Source organism: Hypomesus nipponensis, chromosome 13 (assembly GCF_054491055.1).
Source record: "Hypomesus nipponensis isolate SF chromosome 13, ASM5449105v1, whole genome shotgun sequence".
NCBI classification, from domain to species: domain Eukaryota; kingdom Metazoa; phylum Chordata; class Actinopteri; order Osmeriformes; family Osmeridae; genus Hypomesus; species Hypomesus nipponensis.
The window spans coordinates 6,509,281-6,533,395 of record NC_140373.1 but is presented as its reverse complement, the minus strand read 5'-3'; the positions used below and the strand labels follow the sequence as shown (position 1 = coordinate 6,533,395).

Sequence of the window (24,115 nt, the reverse complement as noted above, 5' to 3'; positions counted from 1 at the left end):
GGTTAATATGCTCTACACACAAGCAGTCTCCTTATACGTCCATGTGGAGGGCTGTATTGATTTCTGCACCCAGATTGAAAATTACGCAAACAACTGCCTAGGGAGACTGTGCAGATCAACGTTAAGTGTAACAATCAGATCGATAGGGAGAACAAATGGAGAAATTAACAATTACTAGAGAATAATCGACTAATATGAGCTGGAACATAAACAAGGGCTTTAATTCTCCATGGTTACAATTTGATTAATTCTGTGGCGCCACCTGGTGGTCTTGACAGGTCGCATATAACTTCTGCACTGAGACTGTAAGATGATTAACAGTACATATTGTTGCATTTTATACAGTTTTTCTCTATACGTGTTCTGTGCAGGTTTTGGTTGGCTGTTCAGGAGCTGAAGAAGCGCCCAATCAGAGAAGTACCTTCTAGGGTCCAGGAGATCTGGCAGGAGTTTCTGGCCCCTGGAGCCCCCAGTGCCATTAACGTCGACTCCAAGAGCTATGCCAAAACCACACAGAACGTCAAAGACCCGGGCCGATATGCATTTGAGGACGCGCAGGTCTGTAGATGAAAGTCCTAGCTCTCATGTTCAGTTTGGACAGTGTTATTTAATCACCTATATCCAAACCTGGTAGGAAGTTGTCATCCTGTGTGTGTGTGTGTGTGTGTGTGTGTGCAGGAGCACATCTACAAGCTGATGAAGAGTGACTCGTACAGCCGCTTCATCCGCTCCAGCTCCTACCAGGAGCTGCTGCAGGCCAAGAAGAAGGTAAAGAAGAAGATGGAGACTGATGTCTGAAAAGCCAGCAAGCTGGGATACTTACACACACACACCAGGGCTGTAACACACACACATAGCTGGCACAAACACGCAATGGACTGAAGCACACACACACACACACGGCTGGGACACACACACAGAGAACTGTGCCTCGTTTATCCTTATCTAGGCATGATGGCGCTCCCTAGGGGCCCATGTGAGGTCTGCCCTGGAAGATTAGCCTGCTTACAAAGTCCCTGCTGGTTTCAGTGGATGGTTAATGAAGAGAGCTCAGCAACACAATGGTCATGTCAAGAGCATCCTGGCAAAAGAGAGAAACAAATGTTTGCAGCTAGAAGTTCAGGATTGAGTTCTTTTATTTGAGTTTTCATCTGTTCCTTCCTTCTTTCTCATTGCTCATGTATCTTCTGGGAGGATTCAGTTGTTTTCTTCACCCACCTTGTAGATCTGTGTGATCTGTCCATCCCTTCCCTCCATCCTGCTGCTTGTGTTCCCTTCTCTTTGTTTTCCTTTTCTTTCTTTGCTTTGCTTGTGTTTGTTTTAAGTCGGAAAGTACTGAGGATCGCAGAACCTCATTTGAGAGATTTGGCTCGTGACATGGTGAGTTGCAGCAGAAACTATAGATGTGTGTCTGATCATAGCTTGCAGAGGACCGGAGTCCAACTCAGTCGGTCCTGCAACCTTATCAGTCCTTTCCCTCCAGGACTACTACTGTAGAACATACACACCCTCGTCACGAATACCCCCGTTTTGTATACGGAAATTGTAATGAACTATACTACCTCCAGTCTCTCTAGTTTTGAGCTTTTATTCTGGTCCACTGTTTTTGTTATGTTTTCTTAATGTATTTCTTCAGAGCTCAAGCAATCATGTGTGTTGTGTTGAAATGATACAGAAAGCTGCTCCTTGTTCAGAGCTGGGTTCAACAGTGTTGGGGTGCATTCAAAGCATATTTTCATTTTTCTCCACAGAAAAGTAAGAACTTGTTCTGAGGAATCACAAGTCCAGGTAAGGACTACCGTACAACTTCACATACACATTCTAACCTTCTGTCACTCTGCTGCTCAATGTGTGACTTCTGTCATCAGAATGCAGGACAGGCAGGGCCTTCATCTGGTTTACAGATGACTAACTTTAGGCTGATGTGTTCTATAAACTGTACAGTATGTGAAAAATAGCTACCTGTTCTTTCCTTCCTATCTGTCAGGTGAAGGGATTCCGGTGAGGCTAACAGGCGTAGTGGGACTATGCTAGGATCCTGTGTTGTTCTGGGAGAGGACAGGGGAGGAGGAGGGTGGACCACATCTTCATTTGTACATTTCTGTTGGCCGCTGTTGGCCGTGGCCTGATAAACCACTGATGGTAGATCTGATGTTTTATGTCCGAATCAACTGAGGATTTCACCTCACATCACCATCTGTTGGGACCCCCGTAGTGTGTTTGTGTCTGTGTGTGTGTGTGTGTGCATGTGTGTGTGTGTGTGTGTCTGTGTGTGTGTGTGTGTGTGCAAAGGCATTTTGGACTTTGGGCCTTTTCGGGACTCAGAAAATGCCTTCAAGGATAGCCATTTTGTCTGATCACCTGTTGTTAGGTTATACATATCAACTGAATTTGTCTGTGTGCATGTGTGCCCATGTGTGTGTATATGTGTCTGTGTGTCTGTCAAATGCTAGGTGGGGAAAGTGTGTTGAACATGTAAAATACATGCTGTAAAAATGTACCAATCTACAAAACAGGAATCTTCTGCCTAGAAGCACACGCTCACTGTCACCATAGACGGCGTTAAGTATGGAGCACTAGAGAATGCACATCAACTGTTATATCACCTTCACACCTGGGTCCAATACTCACCACAGACACCTGAAACATTCTAGAGGTGCTTGATTTAACGTCACCATGCAAGACAGGCTAAACCAAGAGCACCTTATGTAGTATGTATTAGTTGAGTTAGTTCTGAGTAGACCCAGGTCTGTCACCTTTGATTTGCCTTTTTATTGCACTATGGAAGTTAGCACAGATGTCACCATGTCACTCTGGTAAAGCTACATTTAGAGAGGAGAGATATATTGTCTTACAGAGTCTTAGTGTCTTTATTACATTATCATTCATTTATTTTTCTACCATGTTATATTGAAGAGTGTGATGACGCTGTATTAAAGAGACCTGATAGTAGGAATGTGATACTCTTTATTTGATAAAGGTTCATCTTTAAAAAAAATGTATTCACTTAGCAGGTGCTTTTATCCAAAGCAATATCAGTTGTACACAGGGGAATTTTATGTACAACATCTTGATCTGCAGTCAGATGCTCTGAGATACCCAGCCGCTACAGCTAACTCTGTGTGAATGTCCCTCCTGCATAGAGCAGGCTCAGACCCACATGCAACTGAAGAACGACCCGACCCTAACACACCTAACAAACACAGTAGAATTGAACAGCAAAAGCGCTCAGATTCACCAAATGGTAGATCCAACTCCACCATTCAAATTGGAAACGCTAGAGACTCTTCTATCCATTTTGTTCTGTCATCCCTAATTTGGCCCTCTGGAAGTGTGCCAGAGATCCAAACAATGCTGTTGTCGTCTGTGTCAAGTGGATGTTTCTGCAGAAGGCGTCTGGTCTTGGTTGTGCAATTCAATAAAAGGAGCAAGGGGTGGGTTGTGGTGGGGTGGGGGGTAGGGCTCTGTAAATAAAAACATTCCAAATGTAATAAGAAGAGATTTTGGATGAAGAATGAAATGTGTTGAGAAACTTTGAGCTTGGAAGGACAGCAACACTGCTTTTCACATCTTGGCCACTAGATGGGGCAATATTAATGATGTAACAATAATGTTACAAAGTGTATGAAAATCGAAAAAATAAATCAGTCGTGTATTTCCTAGCAAATATCCCACAGTAGACTATTTTAATTGTTCACACTGGCATGTCGGAGAAGGTCCTGTACCTGCCTGAGGCTCTCAGTTAGACAAGGAGTCAGCCACTTCAGGATCTGATGGTGTCACAGTGACACCAGCCCACAAAGCCACACTAAAAGCCTTACCATGCTCAGACTCAGAGAGGAAACTCAGCATTTAATAGGCTCAATGAAAGTATTTTAAGGGGGGGTTAAGCCACACGTCATGTGTGAAATTACAATAATGGCCTGCAGTACAGCTCACTCCACCTTCTCTTGGGTAGCACTCTCATCTTTCTCTCCGTCTTCCAGAATGTTCCCTCCATTCCACAGTTCCATGGTTTTACTTCCTCTCATAATTCCATCTCCCCTACTTTCTTTCCAAGCCTTTGTTCCGACTTTACCCTCCATCTCTCCTCTGCCTCTTTCCCCTGCCTCTCTCTCCCCTGCCTCTCTCTCCCTGCCTCTCTCCCTGCCTCTCTCTCCTCTCTTCTCTGCTGGGTATGAAGCTGGAGGCTGACCACATCAGAAGCCACAGAGAAAGTTGCTGTGTGTCTGGGGGCTTGTGTGTGTGTGTGCCTGTGTGTGTGGAGGGATTGAGTACCAATTCTACAGGGAGAGTGAAGGAGGGAAGAAAGTCATAGGGGAGGGGGAGCAGAATAGAAGAGGGAGGGGGGGGGGTGGGAGTATGTGTCCAAGAGAGAGAGAGAGCTAGCGAGCGAGACTTGGCCTGATTTGTTTGGTGATGGGAGCCAATGGAGAGGCTGGAGGGTGATAACATCCACATGCGGGTGCAGGGAAGCCGCCAGAAGCCAGACTTCAAACACAGAGACAGGACGCACTGACAAGCACACAGGCACACAGGGAGAGAAACACACAGACACTGACACAGAGATATAGAAAGAGAAGTACATTACGAAACAGACAGAAACGGATGCAGTTAAAGGCTCACACGAAGAAGAGAGAAAGACATCCATCCATCCTCCAAAGTGCCAGGCCACGCTGACCTGCGGACCCATCTTTGGGTTCTTATTCATGGGCATCAGAACAGCCTCCGTACCTGAGCCCAAAACCAGCACCATTACCTTCAGCAGGACCTTCCCAGCCCGGCTCTGAATGTGACCCGCGCTGGAATACTCTGACACCCACACGGAAAAGAGAGAGAGAGAGCAGAGACGAACAAGAGAGAGAGAGAGACTGACAGAAAGGCTGGGAGCATCTTAATACCCTTTGGGATAAAAGGTAATTGCTACTTTCAACACTGAGAATACACTTATTTCCACACACTGTCACTGTTTAAATGCTCATATTTGGGCACCTGTTTAAGGGTGCTTGATCTGTTTGAGTGAACCTGGAAACTGTGTAACAAATAATAATGAATAACATTTACCTCTATAATTTCTCTTAAGATTTATCTCCAAAACATTTCTAAACAGTAAGGTTTTAAGGTTGATTCCAGAAGCTCTAGATGAGTGGAACCCCAATTAAACGTTGGCAAAAAGTAAGCTGTACACTATATACATTTGGAACAAATTACTGGGTGATTCCAAGTAATTGTTAGTGCTTTGACAGCTATATCAGATATTATCACCTCTAATTTTAGGCTCCATTGCTAATCTAGTTGAGTTATATTTTTGGCTTTAATTAAATTACTTGATATGTTTGTGGATATTAAAACTTGTGCCTGAATGAGTTCACTCAAGTCATCCTGATGATCTTATCAGTAGAGGAACATTGAAGGTCATCCTTAATAGACTAGGATGCGTGCTATTCAGTTACCTTTTTATGTATGATAATTTAATAACAAAATAATGTTATTAATTCATGATTTTATCTTGCCATAGTGATTGTTTGACTTGAGATGTGATGATTTAATATGATACATACTCTATATAAATCCAAACATAAATCCATGTAAAAGTATAATAGAACATACTTAGTACATACTACCTAGTAGACCTGTAAGGCTTTCTTCTGGCTTTCTGTCTGTCTGTCTGTCTGTCTCTCTCTCTCTCTCTCTCTCTCTCTCTCTCTCTCTCTCTCTCTCATGTGAAGTAATGAGAGTGTGTTTGTTTTGACCGAATGTGTGTATGTTTGTGTGTGTGTGTTAATTATCCGATTATTGATTTATACCAGAGTTGGTGACTGCTCCACCTTGCACAGTTAGCTTGTTTGGTAAAGAGGCTTTACAGGGATAACAATATCAAGTTTATAACTCTTATTATTTTGATAAAATGGGAACATTATTTTTCTGTGACGACGACGGATGTGACCTTACCATCATTGCCAAACAGTTTAACTTACAGTCACAAGGTTCCCGTGCAAAAGCAAGCTTTTTGCTTTTAAGTCTCAGTAATTCAAATACTAAATTTGAGAAAACTATACATGTTTGTAACTGTGTATGTAAATAAGTATCAGAGGTTAGAATTGTAGTGGAAGACAGTGGAGCGTTTGTTGGGTTAGTTATGTTTTCTTAAGGTAGTGATTAAAGGCCTATTGAGAGTGGCATAACAATTGAAGTTCAGGGGCATTGCCAAGACTTAAGAGAACCTCGTAAAGTAGATCGGAGTCCAATGCAATGTGTGAGGTGAACTTGATTTTAGCCTGTCAGGCAAAAAGAAACAAACAAAACAGTCAAAAAAAGGCCACCTTTCCTTGTCATTTTGGCTAAATCAAACATATGCTCATAAACTCAAGTATCTCAAATATTTGTGCTTGTTTGAGCCAGGCCTGAGATAATGTTTTCAAACTCCAAAGCGAGCAGGATTGGACAGGGTAGCTGGAGTTGTCAAGATCTCATGCTGTAACTGTAGGTGTTTCATTACATTTCTTGGCAGTTTTTGCAGAAAAAAGCATCCAATTACGGTCTTGTAAAAACACAAAAAAGCAACAACAGAAGTTAATTCCACTGCACCAAACAATAAAAGCTTCTTTTTTTTGCCCATGTCTGATCTCAGTCCAGACGTGCAGATCTTGTCCACCCGCCTTGAGTGTGCCCTAGTCCTGCAAGTCAAATCCAGACAGCGACACCAAAGCCCCCTCAGGCCCCTCCTCGTGACACTTTGGTCTGAGTCACGGATGCTCGTCACCACGGGTGCGTGGTTCCAAACCACCACTACTCCTGTCAGCAGAGAAACTTAGTGCCCAGTGTTATCTTGGAGCTTCTGAGAGATTTGTCGTAGGATTAAAGATCTGAGGGGCTGATATCTTTATGTCCTCCATCTTGGCTTTGTCTACTGTGTAATAGTCTAGACCTGTCTGGAGCAGACAGACAAGGGGTCCAAAGTATCAAGGTATCAAGACATGTCAAAAGGTAGCAAAGGAAAGGCAGGAATTGGTGTTAAACCGGATTATTGAGTAACAATTCAATAAGATATAAAAGCTACAGAAATCGCAGAGATCTAGAAAAATCTTTGAGAAAAACACAGGATATGAGATACAGCTGTGGAATAAAATTTGCATCAGCAGTTTCATCTGTTAATTTAACAAGTTGCTTGAGCATACATTTATGTTTACTTTGATTCTGAAACAGATTCTATATCCCTGCAAAATATTTCTATACAGTATACACACACACATACACACACACACCCATACGCACACACACACTGCTCCTCCTTTGTACTGTAACTGTAGCTGTGGGGGCATGCCAGGAACTCCTACAAGGTAGTGATTGATCAGTGTTTTGTAACCTTGTCAATCCCAAAGGTTTTACATGTGGCTTTGTGCGTATGATCCCTTGCGCTGTTTGATTGTGTGAGTTCCCCTGCTGGACTGGGTGTCTACGGAGGGCTTTCGTGGCAGACAGAGGCCTAACTCCCCCAGATCCATGGCTGATCCCCCTGGCTGAGAGCCCGGGCCCAGGCCCAGGCAGGGAGAGATGGGCTTGAGGAGAAGAGAGGCTCCATGGGGCTAGAGGAGCATGGGGTGCAGAGCAGAGATGGCAAAATACACACATCTTTCATTCAAGTAGAAGTAGAAGTACAGATATTCATGTTTATAAACCTCTTCTAAAAGTTGAAGTATTGACTTAAGTGTTTCACTCAAGTTAAAGTAAAGCAGTATGGGCTGTGACATTTACGCTACTTAAGTAAAAAAAAGTAGGCGTTACTACTACCTGTTTTAGTGTCATGCTGGTAACTTAACCTCACATCAAATTAATACTTTCATACAAAATGACAATATAGAAATGCAGCACATTGGTCAGGAATCCTTTGTGACACTGACAATTTTGAACATCTCCCTCATATACTGTCAAGTAAAAAGGTGTCATAAAAATAAATAGTGAAGTAAAGTACTGATACCAGAAAAATCTACGTAAGTACAGTAACAAAGTATGTGTACTTCTTTACTTCCCATCTCTGGTGCAGAGGTCTGTGGGACAGAGAAGAGGGGGAAGAAGACAGCAGGGAACACAAAGGTTAGCAAAGAAGAGGAGGAACGGAGGAGGTGGTTAAAGACAGGGGGGAAGAGAGACAGACGGGGTGGCAGAGGGAAGCAAAGAGAGAAGCGTGAGGACAAGAGAAGGAGAGTGGAGAGGATGCGGCTCCGGAAGAAAGCAGGAGGCATGTTTGTGTCAGGGCTATAATCTACCTCCTCCATCTCCAGCTCAGTTCTATCTGACCAGGCGCCTCTCTGCCTGCCAGCCTGGGAAACAGAACTAGGATTTACCTCCTTGGACCCCGGGACACCATCCATCTACCCCCCCTGCATGCTCTCCTGCATTTTATCCCCAAGGCTGGTTCACTAAGATCAGTGGGTTCTCAGCTTGGATGTAAAAGCTCTGGACCGAGTTTTCCTACAGCCTCTGTAAATCCACAACCCCCTCAGTACATTGAAACAAAGATTGTTCTTGGCACGCTTAAGTTAGGTTGTTTGTACAGTGATTCTGTACTGACAGACAACCTAACCTTCCAACCAGGAGACAGTGAGCTAGGGGGTCGTTAGGGAGAGGAACGAGGTAGGGGAGGCAGGGGAGGAACAGAAAAGGTAGGGGAATTACAGAGAGGGAGAGGCAGTGAGAGGCAGGTGAGGCAGGGGAAAGTAGGAAGAGGCCGGGGAAGGCAGCAGAGGTTGGGAGAGGCAAGAGGAGGCAGGGGGGGGGGGGGGGGGGGCACGGGAATGCAGGGGAGCCAAAGAGAGTGGCTGAGATGGCTGAGTAATAATGTATCAGAGTGGTAGAGTGATTGAGGGGCATGAAGCCAAACCAGGGAGGTCCTGACACAAGGTGGGTGGCAGGGTGCTAGGGTGGCAGTGTTTGCCTTTCCATGCTGCTGGTTTACCCAGGGAGATAAGCCTGAAAGGTCAGGCCCCAGTGGAGGGACCTTGGGCCAGGCTGGCTGGGAAATTAGATTCCCCCCGGTGGGTTTGGGCTGCGCTGCTCCTGCAAGGTCTCCTCGTTATCCGACCAGTGAAATCACACAGTAATCTCTCATTCTGATAGGCCATGTAGAAGTAAACGCAATGGTGCCAACCACTGCCCACGAACATACTCATATCCCAATGATAATAGCTCTGCTCTGCTAATCTTGCTATTCTTCACAAGCTAGAGAAGTGATTTTGCATATGTGTGTGTGTGTGTGTGTGTGTGCCTCCCTCAGCTGGAGGTAGTTATGGCAATGAAGGGGAAACAGGGGTGGTAGGTGTGTGTGACTGTAGACATTGTGGGCCTGCTAGTCCATGTCTAAATAGCCCTGGGCTGTTTCTCTCTCTGTAGCCACATTTAGCATGTTCCCCTAAACGCCCCGAAACGCTGTTTTCATAGCTAATAGGCTGGCAATGGAGGCGCCATAGAGAGAAAGAGAGGGAAAGTTTCAGAAAAGTAGGGCTAGAATTGTAATTCTGCTAGGGGCCTCAAATATGTGTGTGTGTGTGTGTGTGTATGTGTGTGTGTGTGTGTGTGTGGGGGGGGGGTGGTCACACTAAGGGTCAGGGTTCAGCCATCATCACAGCGGTCCAATCAGGGCAGAGGTGAAGAGGGGCACAGTTCCACTGATCTGGAGGTCGTGCCCCTGCTGCTGGTCTCTGTCTCTCTGCCAGAGTCTTTCTCATCACTTGCTCTAGGACTTCATTAGTTTCAATACTAGATTTTTCAGACTAAAAGTAAACTTAGAAGGTTGCTTTACAGAGAACGATGTTGAGTTGCATATTTCTCTTTCCCTCAATGACCCATCACGCAAATAGCTTTTCTACCCCCACCCCTCCACTCTTCCTCCTCCTTCACTTTCTGACAGAAGCTAAACACTCTCCGGTTAGACCGGGTTACACTCAGCCTTTTCCACCCATTGTGGCTCCATCCACAATCATTATTCAGAAACTCAAAATGAGTTTTAGAGTGAGATTTATGAGTTGGAGTGGGACCACAGGCTAGGAAGCTTCTGCCAGGCAACAACACCACCTCTGGATCTCATAAATCATGTTCCGAGCAAACCAAGAGGTTCTGATGAACCCTGCTGACTTCATATTCACATCCACAGACAACTGTCCTAACAGAAAATCTATGATGGCGTTTGGGACAAAAGTGTTCCATGTTAGATTTATAGGATATCAGAACTAATTTACAATGGAAACAACTACCTGTAACTAACTAAGTGTTTTTAAGGGTACAATTATAAACTATAAATAAAAAGAAAAACATTCAATGTAATAAGTTAGAGGAACATTGACCACGAACATGCCAACTGGACGAAACGGCTTAAAAAGGTCTGTCAGTAATGGGTTCCATCATTGGAGAATTGGAGATTGTCAAAGCTACTGGCAAATTCATGTCCATCTCAACATCTGCCAAACACGTTCTAAAGACATCTGTTTGACTGACTGACAGGTAGACAGACCGAATTCCCTGTGAAGCATTATTACCTAAAGATTAATTCATCCTGGAGAGAGTAACAAAGGGACAAATGAGGCTTAAACTGCCTCTTCCTGTCCTAAAGGGAACGATGTGAAAGTGGAGGGAAAGTTTGGAGGGTTATGGTTAACCCTTTGAATGCAAACTATTCAGCCAATCAGGGAGGGAAAGGGAGGGGAGAGCGAAAGAAAGAACAACATAAATGGAGAGAAAAAAAAGGATATATCAAATGAGTTACAAAAAAAATACAAATAAAAATAGGCTCTGTGTCGTCAACAGTTTTCGAACAGTCTATATACAAGCTGAGACACCCACAATCCACAGCTTCTACAATGATTTGCAGAGGATATTCATACGGTTTGGCTGAATGTGTTTATATGGCTGTCAGGCAGACAAAACAGAGCCAGCATCGGTCATTCAGGGAGGCCCATCCAGCTTCCACCATCCTTGCACAATCAGCCTTTGATTATTAATAATGTTTACATGGACCCGTTTTCTATCTGACAAAAAAGCAAATAGATGTAATGGCTCAATTAAGGCAATTTAGTCTTTCGAGCCGACAAATTAATTTCCCGTTTCCCTGATGAAAAAATAAACAGAGACTCGGAGGCTTCAGAAGAGAGAGACAGTTGAGGTTCGGCCACCACTCTAGGTCCTAGCCCTTCAGATCACAGCGGACATACATCAGGGTGATTAGCTGTGCTTCCAGACAGGGCGGATTTAAACACAGGCGGAGAGAGGAGAGAACTCCAGTCCCCAGGGCTGAAACAAGGCAGGCTTTTGTATGTCCTGATGACGGGGAAGGAGGAGAGGCGCAGTTAAGCAGACATATTACACCAAGTGTCCATTTCCTCCACAAGATAAACTAGTTCTAATGATGATGAGAGTGGATGGTGGAGAGTAAGATCATAATGATTATCGCTTTTTAAAAACCTTGATAGGCCATCTGTGAAGTGTGACTGATGAAACACCACTAAAAATGTGTAATTATTTAAAAGTGAATTCTACGTTTTTACATCATTCGGTTACGTTACTGTAGTTTCCCTGTAGCATGAACACTGCAGTCAGGCTGACTGAGAACTTGGCAGGAATCAGTGTAATACTAAGCTAAGACACAGCTAAAGATCCTACACTAATAACTAGCTAAGGTCTCCTAGGCCAAGCAGGAGCATTAGATAATGTACATTCTCTCCTTGTTCTTGAAGGGAGATTATAATCTTATATTCCCCAGATTAGAGCTAAATTAGAGATTAGTGACAGCTAGTCCTGTAGGAAGATTAGACCCTTGGACTGCCCTGTGGTCTCACAACACCACGTTTACGTTAGAGCTGAGACCTGTTGAGGATCAGACAGTACACAGGGGGGGGGGGGCTGGGCGCTGGTGACAATGGAAACTGTATTGATAAATTCTGTTTGTCAAAAGACGCAGACAACATTCCATTCTCTACTACTACAGTGTATATCAATTCACAGTGTCAATGTGTAGAACAGTGTGTATTACATAGCAGTGTCATTTGTAGTTAAGCTTTATACCCATTTACCTCAGCTCTAATGTTGTTCTTCTTTGTCTTTTCTTTTTCAAAAGATGTATTGGAAGGTGGTGCTGTCAGTAATGCTGGCTGGTGTTCTATTCGCTGTGGGGGAATCCAGGAAGAACCGCCCCCAGGGATCCATCCCTTCCCCTTTTAAGGGGAACAGCAACACCTCTGACCGCCGCACACGCAAACAGGAAGTGTTGGCCTCCAGCCAGGAAGCACTGGTCGTCACGGAGAGGAAATACCTGAAGAGTGACTGGTGCAAGACGCAGCCCCTCCGGCAGACGGTCAGCGAAGAAGGCTGCGTAAGTCGCACCGTCATCAACCGCTTCTGCTACGGACAGTGCAACTCCTTCTACATCCCCCGGCACGTCAAGAAGGAGGCCGAGTCCTTCCAGTCCTGCGCCTTCTGCCGGCCACACAAGTTCACCACGCTCACCGTGGAGCTGGACTGCCCCGACCTCCAGCCGCCCTTCCGCCACCGTAAGATCCAGCGGGTGAAGCAGTGCCGCTGCATATCCGTCAGCGTGGGGGACGTCGGCAAGCAGTGACCAGGTCTGAGGCCGAGGGCAAGCTGGAGTATGGACCGCCACGGTGGGAGTGTGGACTGCAAACGCGGGGCCCCTGCTGTGTATAGGCTACCTTTATATACCCTCGACCAGCCTACACTGCCACGCTCGGGTTTCTGGGTCTACGAACACTCTTTCTCCCCAAGAGCTCTTCTGAGGAGCCCCGAGTCCTCTCACAAAGACACTTGTCCATACACCCTGCGTGTATGAGGGTGAAAACACCAAGTTTGATGTTTATGACTTTCTTTATAATTACACATACTAAGTGCCAAAAATCCTCAGAACAGGACCGTTTTAAAGACAAGGAACATCAGACCTCTCCCAACAAAAAGAGACATTGAAGAGGCCAAGATTCGCATCAACTTCTCAGACAGACTATGAAAGACATTCCACAGCAGATTGAAGGCTGTATGATTGACCCCTGAATATGAACTCCTGTAGTTCACCTGGTTCTGGGTATCTGAGTATTTCGTGTGAGCATCACAGACTCAGAGTATGATCCGCTATCCACCCCTCCATGCCCCTCTGAACTGTGACTGGAGTGTGTGTGTGTGTGCGTGTTTGTGTGTGCGTTGGGGGGGGGTTAGGGGGGTTAGGGGGGGGAAGCCTTTCATACGTAGGCCTAGGTGGGATCTTTCTACAGAGGTCTTGAGCGTTAGAGATCCAGAAAGGAGAGACTGGGTCAGTACGCCACTCAGAGCCCCGTCTGAAGAAGGAGGAGCTGCTGACTGAGTGAAGTCTTGCCACACCACAGTGGACCTTTCAAAACTGTGTTGAATACCTTACTGCGGATCCAAATAGCACTATATTGCTCTGTATAAATAAATAAACATTATTATTACTAGACAGCACATTATAGAGATTATATCAAATGGTACAATAAAATAATTTATATATCTAGAAATATGAATAAATTATACACTAAATCTAGTAATTGTGTTCATTTTTTGTGTTTGAGTAACTGGTAGTACTCAAAGGTGAGTAAAGTTTGACAGATTTATTTTGCCACTCCACTGTTCAGAAACTGCAATCTATTAAAATGAGATCAGAAAAACATGAAACCAAATAAAATGCTGAATTTATTCATCCTTTTATTTTACATAAATTACACTGCTCCCGAACCAAAACAAAAGATCTGGTTGATACAAACACTTATTGCACATGGAGGATTCAGACCTCAAACAAATCCAGGATTGTTAAGTGATTGACATGCTGGGCACAGAACACAACATTAACAAAAGAATGTTACACAATTGAATACTACTTTACATTGATAAAATCATCGAATAGCATTTTTAAATATATATTTTGCAACCAAGTCAAGTGTTGTAATTTAAATGCAAAATTAAACATTCCTCTGAATACTTTCTTACAATGTTAGTGTCCAAAGAAATGTAATAACCTGCCACCTACCCCACTCTCACAAACAAACTTAAGATTCAAAATTAGCATCTCATCTTAAATAAGTGAGTCAGTTATACATTTACAGAGGTTAAGCATTTTCTTTCTCGTACTTTGGATGACACAGATGTACGATGCCAAAAATTCCGTACTTTAGAGCAGATGTGCCGGTACAGCTACGGAAAGCTCCAGAAAGCAGTTGACTGCAGCAATTTAGCTGAGCTCAGAGATGGTATGTCCACATTCAGCGGTTTTGTTGACTCAAAACCAACTCAGACGAGCTGGATCCTTATTTACTTGGACACAGACTTTTTTATTTTTAGTTCATTTTTTTAAAACACCTTTGTTTTAAAAATTGTAATCAAGTAGGATTTGAACAACATTGAGATTGAACTGATGTAACTTAAATTGTGGTTTGAATGCAAGATTATTAAAAAAATAATACTGTTGAAGGACTTATTGTCATACGCTCCTCTGTTGCTGGTCACTATGCTGTGTCTTATACATCCATATATCCGATAACAGGTTCCTGTTGTCTTGACATTATTTGGACAAATCACAGGACTCCTTGTTGGGTGTGGGTATGGAGAATGAGCATGTTAAGATGATGGAGCAGTACCTCAGAAGCAGACAGGGATTGTTGGTCTTGTACAGTTCACCTGCTGGTCCATGCAGTCCAATTGAGCTTAGTTTTTTCCTCATCCTCCTGTCTTCACTGTGCTCCACCAGCCAATCCATCAGATCTTCATACCCAGCTTGGCTTTCTGGAGAAACATAACATAAGTTTAGGCTACAAACTGTTTCCCTGCCGCTAGAGGAAGATGAGACGAGGGAGAGACAGAGGAACACAGAACCGAGTCACTCATTGAGAGATGCGTGAGGTGATGTGTGGTGATGTGTACGAGGGAAGAGAAGAAAGAAATGCTGAGGTGAACGTACGATTCCTGAGGCGTGCTTGGGTTTGACACTGTAGGTGGCCTTCTCCTTGGCCTGTCTGAAACACTCCTCTGCTGCCTTCAACCTGAAACACAGAGGACAGACACACACCCCAAATGAGAGGCTACAGTTTGAGTTTTTTCAGGAGCTTCTCTCATCTCTCTCTTCTTCAATGTCACCACACTGGCCATGAGGCCAGGTTCAGAACATACTGTGGACACACACACACACACACACACACACACACACACACACACAACAGATGGGGCCTATGCAGAACCATATCCGTCTTTGCAGGCCCAAACACAGGGTTGTCTAAATCACATTTTTGTCCCAACATCGTGTGAAGCCCCTCCCCCTGACACACAGACACCCACACTAGCGCTGATGTGATCGGTGCTGCCCTGTGTCCTGGTCAATCTTGTGGTGGGTCCACTGACCCCTGCCAGGTACGGCACCAACCCTGGTACCGGGGGCTTACCGGCCAGCTGCTTACTGGGCTGTTTCCACAAGAGCCACGCCACACACTCCGAAAAACAACTCTAATCCTCCCCTGGTGTAACACACTGGCCCTCGTACCAGCTCTCTCAGGGCCAGCATCCACAACAATACAGGCACAAACATAGATATGACCTGACGTCACCGCTACGCCCTCACAGGCATCCACGGCCCTCAGTCTAACCCGTTGAGGGGCAGTGGAACAGAGCATCAAAACATGTGCAGGTCACAAGTGAGTATAATCGCCCTTAAATCCCAATGCATCATGCACACACACACACAGGGTGGGTGAGTGTAATCCTAGTCCAGCTATAATTATGGACCATACCACAGTACATACAGTCACGCAGAGAAAGAGAGAGAGAACAGAGGAAAGAAAGAGCCATCCTCTCGACAGCATCTAATAGCTAGTGACAGTTCTTTGTGTAGAGACGGTCGTTTAATCTCCGCGGTCGGAAGCTCTCCAATCTGACACGCTCCTCAACCTCAGACACATTTACACAGAAACAGAATCGATCGGCCTGTCCATCTAGGGTGCCTTAGGAGCATCAGAAGAATATAAAGAGAGGAGGACGTGAGAAAGGGAAGTTGTGAGGACGACGGGAGAGCAGAAATGAGAAAGTGTGAGGAGGTGGGAGGGTGGCCATGAAAGGAAGGCTGTCTCTCATTTCCCTCAACTCCTAACCATCAAAAGCAGCAACAGGTTTTCTGCAGACCCATAATTGGCAATGTGTTAGTGTGCGAGTCAGCGACTAGCAGCACGTTATTGACACATTGGTGTACACTGCCCATGCGCGCACGCACACACACACACACACACACACACACACACCACTGGAAGAACTGGGAGCATGTTCCTGACACACTGCCTGCTTTACAAGGAGTGGGCTTTGACGCCAGAGGAAAGTGCTGTGGTCTAGCTTAATCAGAAAAATGATAAGGGATTTTGTGTGTCTGATGTGTACGCGTTTGGTTTTGTGGGTGTTTGTCTGCGGATTTGAAGCCGTGTGCTGCACATGTGCGCATGCGGTTTGTGTTTCAGTCTTCCTTATACACCATTAGAGGTAATCTAGTCAACATGATCTCTTCCAGCACTGTCAAGACAACCACAGACAGGGCTCTCTCTTCATTCTACTGCATCTTCATGAACCCAAGGTGTCAATAGGATCTAGTTTGAAAGCAAGCCCTGCTTACAAACAGTCTGACTGTACATTAGTATCAATGGCAGACCAGTCAGACTAGTCCACTCTGACCCAGAAGGCTGGGGTTGGTTCTGGGTCTCTCTGCCTGACTTATGAGGTGGTGGACCGGGCTGAAAGGATGATAGAAGTAGACCCTTATGATCTGTGAAAGCTTGGCCTCACATATTCTCCAGTTCCCCTTTCTTATGTTACGAGTAGAAGGCACGTTAGGAGCCATTTGGATGCAGATCTTGCAGAGAAGTCAAGAAAAAAAAAAAAAAAAAAGGAAAAAAAGCTTCATTCTTAAGAATGTGGGGAGAAGGGAGATGAATCTGGCCACCAAGTGTGCTCTCTCCCCCCTCAGTCATCCTCCCCCATTAAAGACCTCCCACTCTTTCTCTCCTTTTTGTCTACCCCTCACATCTCTCCCCTTTCTTTCTCACTTCCACCCCCCCACCACAAACACCTCCCCTCTGCTATCCTCCTTATTCTCCATCTTCTCTTCTTACACCCTCTATCTCCCCCCACCAAACACACACACACACACACACACACACACACACACACACACACACACACACACACACACACACACACACACACACACACACACACACACACACACACACACACACACACACACACACACACACACACACACACACACACACACACACACACACACACACACACACACACACACACACAACCCCTCTTTTCCTTGTTATACCTCTCCCTGTCTCTCTGGACCAGGCGGGCGCTTGTGGTTGTGTGTTTATACAGAGCAGAGTTATGAGACCTTGGTAAAGCCCAGGACAGAGGCACATACACATGGTTTGTCAAGTCAGTCAGACAGGTCAGTAGCTACCACTTCATGACTACTTTAAACACCACACTGGAACACCACCACTCCAGATGAGAAGAGAGGAGCGAGAGAGGGAAAGTGACAGGACAATGAGAGTCCCCGCTTCCCGTCACTGGCAGAGCTGGAGGTGTGTGTGTGTAAGTGTGTGTGTCTAAGTGTGTCTGTAAGAGGAAATCAGAGAGAGGGAGGGTCAGAGAGAGAGAGGTTAAGGCTATCCAGCGAGCGTGCGTGCGCATCTGTCTGTCTGTCTCTGGAACCGAGGATCTGCCAGGTCCAAATAAGGGCCGGCTCAGGCAGGGTCACGCTCTGTTCCAGAACCTTCTCCGTGTCTGTCTAATGACGGAGGCAGCAGGAGACACACATCCTGACAATTAGCAGTGCAGCAGACGGAGGTCCCTGGGCTGTGAAGGGTTAGCATGAGCAGTCACACATCGTCCGTTTCAGGGCGTTTAAGGGTGTGTGTGCATGTGTGTGTGTGTGTGTGTGTGTGTGTGTGTGAAAGAGAGCAAGAAGGACAAAGAGAAGGTTTGAGGGGTTGTGTGTGTGTGTGTGTGTGTGTCCATGTGCCCTGGTGAGTCAGGTCAGAGGCAGACACTGACAGCCTGTCTCCTCCCTCTAATACAGATGTCTGGATAGTTGCTATGATTTCTTTAATCCGCTACACTTCTCAGAAAGCAAACTGACATCCGTTCAGCTTGACCGAGAGAGATGAGACATTGCCTCGACTTCAAAGCAGAGAGGCAGACGCTGGTTCATCTCAATAATTCAACATCCGTCCCGAAACATTGATGAATTAGATCGATCAATGACAAGAGAAAGAATGTTTTTGGGGACCAGCCAGTGGATTGTAATAAGGCCTTGTGGTTTCCAACTCCTCTAGGAGACTGTTGGCTTGCCGTCGGAGAGATGAATCTGCTTTGTCACTCAGGAGAGAGACGGGAAGAACTCAGCTCCTCTCCATACTGGCTACATGCACTTGTAAACACATACACGCAAACACGCATCCATACACAGGCTGGTGTCCAATCAAACACAATCCATGTGGGATTCCTGGCCATTCGTTAAACACAGTATCTGGTCAACGTCAATAGCACGACTCGTCCAACTCATCCATCGGTTATCAAGTCTTCCATCCATATCGATAGCAAACCACATGAAGTGCAGAGCGGTAGAACAGGGCTTCGCCACGGTTTCAACTGGGCAGAAGGGAAGGCTCCGAATAGGACCCATCTGAAATGCAGGATCAGAATAGGACCCATCTGAAATGCAGGATCAGAATAGGACCCATCTGAAATTCAGGATCAGAATAGGACCCATCTGAAATGCAGGATCAGAATAGGACCCATCTGAAATGCAGGATCAGAATAGGACCCATCTGAAATGCAGCAGTGTGCTCCACGTGCTCCTCAGTGCAGAACTAATTGGCCGTGGTCAGAGCTGACTGTGAGGAGTACAGGTCAGAGCTGTGCCAGGCAGCCTCTGGAGCCCCCCCTCGCTGACGAGGCAGCACACACCGGAGACCCATCTGCGGGGACGCCATGTCCCGCCGCTGTTTGCTTTAGAAACCACTTCCATCCTCGCCAAGGTAATGCCCTCCAACAATATAGTCAGACAGTGTCCGTTGGGTCCTCTCGCTCTCAATAAGGCCCCCCACACACACCCCAGCACGCACACACCCCAGCACGCACACACAATGAGGAAGGCCTATAGCAGAGGAGCCAAGGCATGTCCCATACATTCCATGGAGGATCAGAGGAACTTGATCTAAACTGGATGCTGTTCTCTGTACAGATGCAGGCTGATAGACATGCCTCTCTGGTTGTGGTTTGAAATGAATAATGTAGAAAGCTCTCCTGTCTTATCGGCGGCTAGCTAGCCATGCAGGCTAATTTGTATTTGTTGACTCTAGGGGCGTTATCGCAAAACCTCATCGGACCACTGGCAGCTACTCGTTCAAGCCAGGTCCTCTTCTCATTACAGAGACTGGAGAGCGAGCTGTGGTTCAGAGACCAGCCTAACCCCCTCCTGCCCTCCTCCCTCTCTCGGTGAATGGGAATGAGGCAGATAGAATCTAATAGTAAACATATGGGCCATGTTATGGGAAGGTGGTGTTCAAAGATGTGTTGGAGTACAGTGGTAGAATACTAATGGGACACCCAGACCTCCCAATACTAGGCCAGACCAGACCAGGCCAGAACAGGCCTTCAGAAAGCATAGCAAGTCTAGCTCAAGGTCCTCTTTCAGCCAAGCCAACCTTTATCTTATTGAACAGTTAAGCTGAGTTGACTTGCTTCCGATTGTCAAGACATTGTGGCCACCAACTTTGATCTCTCAAAAGAGCTGTGGGTAGAGACCAGGAGGATAATGGCTGAGCATCTCACCTGAAAGACTATAGTTTATGGTATTCTGGTTGACCGGAACAAGAGATCTAAACTAACCACAGCTTCATAATGATCTAAAACACACTGCCATGATGTGTTAGAGACAACACGTTTCAGTGAGACTAGATCAAACCTGCTGCTAAGGGGTGTGCATGTTTAAGAGTGTGTGTGTGTGTGTGTGTGTGTGTGAGTGAGAGAGAGAGTGTGGTTGAGTGTCACTCAACTGCAAACGAGAAGATTCATTTCTGCCATCAGGAGTACCTAATGTGAGGAATTCTGCTGCATCCACCATCACCTGTCACAACAAAGGCCCTCTCCATCACTCACTCCAAGGTGTAACAAATTTGACCTTAGTCAAGCTGCAGTATTTTTCAGCCTCCTCTGACAGATAGCTTGGCAGTGAGGGGGAGAGAGATTCCAGAGAGGGGGGAGAGTTGGGAGGGAAAGAGAATGGAGGAAGGATAGAAGACGAGGAGGAGGATGAGGAAGAGAGGGAGGCGAGAGAATAATGGAGAGGATAAAGGAGGCAGAGGAAGGAGGAGGGGGATGGTGAGGGAGAAGGAGCGAGGTGAGGAGAGGAGACAAGGCGAGGTATTTTCTCCGAGCTGCCGGTTTTATAGCCAACAACTGTATACTTAATTTATTGTTTGGAGGATAACCCCTTGAGATGCAGCATCTCGTTTTCGAGGGGGTATGTAGGTAGAAAGAGGATGGCATGCCTGGATATGAGAGATTCAGCATCAGGTCACATTAAATTAAACTTTGAGCAGTGATCTACTAGGACAGACAGACAGACAAAGCTCTCCTAATCTTTCTTCATCTGATGGAAAATAAATGTTGAGACAACTTGGCACAACTAAAGATAAAGTGGAGAATGGAGGATCACAAGCCCATGTGCACCCAGCTAGGAAAGCACTTTGGGGGCACCACATTCCTTTTATTAGATCCTGGAAGTGGAATATGCATGGCGGCTGAAATACAATGTGCCGTGTGAGTATTCCTGATCGAAGTCTGTGCTAGAAACAAGTTGTGCTCATTCTTCAGCATTCAATGTGAAGCAGTGGTGCTTTCACAACACTGATGGATAATGAGGACCTAAGTCATTGTCCTTGTGGAAAATCAAGCTGCAATATATTTTTTTCTCATGAGAATCGCAGGCATGACTTGTGGGTAGAAATCAATGCTTAGCACGACTTGTAAAGCAACCAACGTGAGCTATGGTCGATCTCAAGGGAGCCATACCTTTCCTGTAGGATCAGCTTGTTCTCCTTCTTCCACAGCTCTTTGAAGTCAGAGGAGAACTCGTGCCACACAGAGAAGAAGGTGTGGGGAGAAACCTCCTTCTCTCCCATCTTGGCCTTTACCGAGAAGAACACAGTCAGCTCCAGGAAACTGCAAGAAAAAAAAAAAAGGCTCACAAGGAGAAATTTCAGTGCCCATTTTACAAGCAGCATAATGAAAAATTGATTGTATTGTTACATATCAAAGACACGATAAACCACGTTCTTGGGAGAAAAAAAAAAACCTCCTCAAAGACCAAAATTCGATTGTTGAATGTCAAGATGCCTGTCTGAGGGCAAACATGATGCCACAACACTTTAGTTCAATCAGAATTGACCAAAATTAAAGCCATATTCTCTGAAAAACACTTATTGGATCCTTATTTAACTTAATTTAAAGGCTTTTGAAAGTGTTTTGACTGCATGTCACACCCCATTTTGTAATAGTCTGATCTGCAGAGCCAACCTGTCTGTGTCTGACACAGAACATTCTGGTTTACAAACTCCACATTAAGGGGAACAAGCTCGATTCCATAAACGGGAGTCTATTCATACTGCATACACAATGTGGATAACTGGAGCGGTGTTGCTACAGCATCCATCCGGGGTGGACTGAGGGACAGTCAGAAGGTAGACTGAGGGACATTCAGAAGGTAGACTGAGGGACAGTCAGAAGGTAGACTGAGGGACATTCAGAAGGTAGACTGAGGGACATTCAGAAGGTAGACTGAGGGACAGTCAGAAGGTGGACTGAGGGACAGTCAGAAGGTGGACTGAGGGACAGGGACAGTCAGAAGGTAGACTGAGGGACATTCAGAAGGTAGACTGAGGGACATTCAGAAGGTAGACTGAGGGACATTCAGAAGGTAGACTGAGGGACATTCAGAAGGTAGACTGAGGGACATTCAGAAGGTAGACTGAGGGACATTCAGAAGGTAGACTGAGGGACATTCAGAAGGTAGACTGAGGGACAGTCAGAAGGTAGACTGAGGGACAGTCAGAAGGTAGACTGAGGGACAGGGACAGTCAGAAAGTAGAGGGGGTTCTCACATCTTGTGCGTCCCGTTGAGCTGCGTCTCCTGAGCCTCCAGTTCACATTTGGCTGAAAAAAACAAAAACAAAAACAGAATAACGTAAATTCTAGATGTACTTAGTTAGTCTGTGCGTATCGAATCAGGGTTAGGTAGATGACTTCTGACCGCATTGGCTAAGGAACAGGGGAGAGAGACAGACCGTGTGTGTGTGTGTGGTGTGGGGAGAGACAGTCCAATTATATAATCTAAGAAATTGAACCCAAGCCCTTCAACCCCGATGCCCCCTCACCCCCAAAAACACACACAACCCCATCACATCCATAGACCCCTCTCTGCTCCCCAGCTCCAGCTTTCATCCAGGACTAGGCCCAGCCATAACAACCCTCCCCTGTTCCCCTCCGCCTCCTGCCCAGGGAGGCAGGGACTCTGTGGGGCCTGGACAGACATGAGGTCTCCCCTCCAGCCCTGATCTACGGTCCTCCCTACCTGGGGAATATCAAATCAGGCTTGGGTAATTGAAGCCAGAGCCACATCTGAGCTGCAAAGACATGGCCAAAGAGGAGATATGTGGCTTCCAACACTAAATCTCTTCTATTGATCTTGTAGCATGAGGTATCTATTGTTACCGGACAGTTAATCAGAGAGTGAAAGTTAGCAGTGAAGGATCCTGGAGTATTGGGGGTAATTGTTGGTTGTTTGTGTTTTCACTGTGAATTAGCTACGTTTATGGTAGATTTTGTAAGTCACAATCTATTTAATAAAGCATGCTGGCTTGCTTGACCACATTTTTTCCCACAGTTCGTCTCTGAATTATTGAACCCTGTGATTTGCTGGAGTAAGATAGGCCTAGCCTGCCACTTTTCACTGGAGCAGAAACAGCAGCTTGGTGCCGTGTGGGGAAACCTACACGAACGTACTGGAGCCAAAGCAATCGGCACCAACAACACTGGAAGTATTACATTATTGTCCGTCTCTCAATGAAAAACAGACGCTGTGTGTCCCGGCAGCACAACACAAAGTGTTCTTTCTTCGGTGTTCTGAGGGATTCTGACCCGTGAGCGTGCTCTCTCCCTGGCAGGAATGTTCTGGAAACAGTAGAGGAAAAGAAGAGGCGGGGAACAACGTCCATAGACAAAACATGGCCGCTCCGTCGGGGTCTGCTTTCACTTGGGGCCTACAGCTAGGTGGCACACCCTAGCGCCCGCCCGCTCAGTCAGCGGGCTTCACGGTCAGGTAGTAACCACTGTTGACACTGTGGAGCAGAGACAACCACCACAGACACCACTTAGATATGACAGGGTCTGTCAAACAGGGTAGGCTGGGAGGGGGCCGGCCGGAATGGGCCTGCTGTCAGCTGCTCCTGGTGGCGTCAGCTCAGACTGCTGGAGACCCTGGCGCTCTAACATCAAATAGCCTCCTCTAACCTCCTCGAGCCGGCTAGCTGTACCCGGGAGAGGAGACTCCCACAAAGACAGAACTCCTGTGTCTGTGTGTGTGAATACTTTGTAATGTAGAAGCCAGGGCTATGGTACATGTGCAACAGTTTAAAATCCATTTCAATATTACGTGCGTTTCTGGATAACAGCGTCTTTAAGGCTCATAAGGACACTCCCATAGGTGACTTCCCAGAGTGCACTTCTTCAATCATTCGGACACACTCAAACAAACAGCCGCGCACACATGGAGGGAAATGACACGCAAGAGAATGAGAGAGAGAGACACAAAGAGACATACAAGGGGAAGATGGAGACAGTGAGTATTAAAGACAGATAATGAGTTATAAAGAAAGCATTTGATGCAGACCTGAAAAATAAGGAGTGAAGAGAAAGAGAGCGGGATAAGCTGACAGTAGGAGAGAGACAGAGTGCTTGAGAGAGAGAGGGAGATAAAATGTACGGTACATGAGAAAGTATG

The 24,115-nt window shown here is 45.8% G+C and overlaps 3 protein-coding genes across 3 annotated transcripts in view; 2 read left to right on the top strand and 1 right to left on the bottom strand.

Moving 5' to 3' along the window:
* The window catches only part of rgs7b (regulator of G protein signaling 7b), a 35,495-nt gene extending 32,560 nt beyond the window's left edge, over positions 1 to 2,935 (top strand). Inside the window, exons 15-18 of the mRNA XM_084669968.1 lie at positions 372 to 558; positions 679 to 768; positions 1,752 to 1,788; positions 1,988 to 2,935. Of these exons, the coding sequence (XP_084526094.1) occupies positions 372 to 558; positions 679 to 768; positions 1,752 to 1,772 (298 nt within the window). The 3' untranslated portion in view covers positions 1,773 to 1,788; positions 1,988 to 2,935. The remainder of the gene's footprint in view (positions 1 to 371; positions 559 to 678; positions 769 to 1,751; positions 1,789 to 1,987) is intronic.
* A 1,565-nt stretch (positions 2,936 to 4,500) lies between these two features.
* grem2b (gremlin 2, DAN family BMP antagonist b) lies at positions 4,501 to 13,187 on the top strand. The gene is made up of 2 exons (XM_084670310.1): positions 4,501 to 4,916; positions 12,107 to 13,187. Exon 2 carries the CDS (start codon positions 12,107 to 12,109, stop codon positions 12,605 to 12,607), a length of 501 nt encoding a protein of 166 aa, XP_084526436.1. The 5' UTR covers positions 4,501 to 4,916; the 3' UTR covers positions 12,608 to 13,187.
* A 504-nt stretch (positions 13,188 to 13,691) lies between these two features.
* Positions 13,692 to 24,115, bottom strand: part of fmn2b (formin 2b) — a 43,482-nt gene continuing 33,058 nt past the window's right edge. Inside the window, exons 17-20 of the mRNA XM_084670452.1 lie at positions 22,218 to 22,269; positions 21,130 to 21,279; positions 14,966 to 15,047; positions 13,692 to 14,790 (exon numbers count right to left, since the gene is read on the bottom strand). Of these exons, the coding sequence (XP_084526578.1) occupies positions 14,764 to 14,790; positions 14,966 to 15,047; positions 21,130 to 21,279; positions 22,218 to 22,269 (311 nt within the window). The 3' untranslated portion in view covers positions 13,692 to 14,763. The remainder of the gene's footprint in view (positions 14,791 to 14,965; positions 15,048 to 21,129; positions 21,280 to 22,217; positions 22,270 to 24,115) is intronic.

Bases quoted from the DNA above. Each gene is read 5' to 3' on its own strand.
- grem2b (XM_084670310.1), top strand. From the start codon at position 12,107: ATGTATTGGAAGGTGGTGCTGTCAGTAATGCTGGCTGGTGTTCTATTC.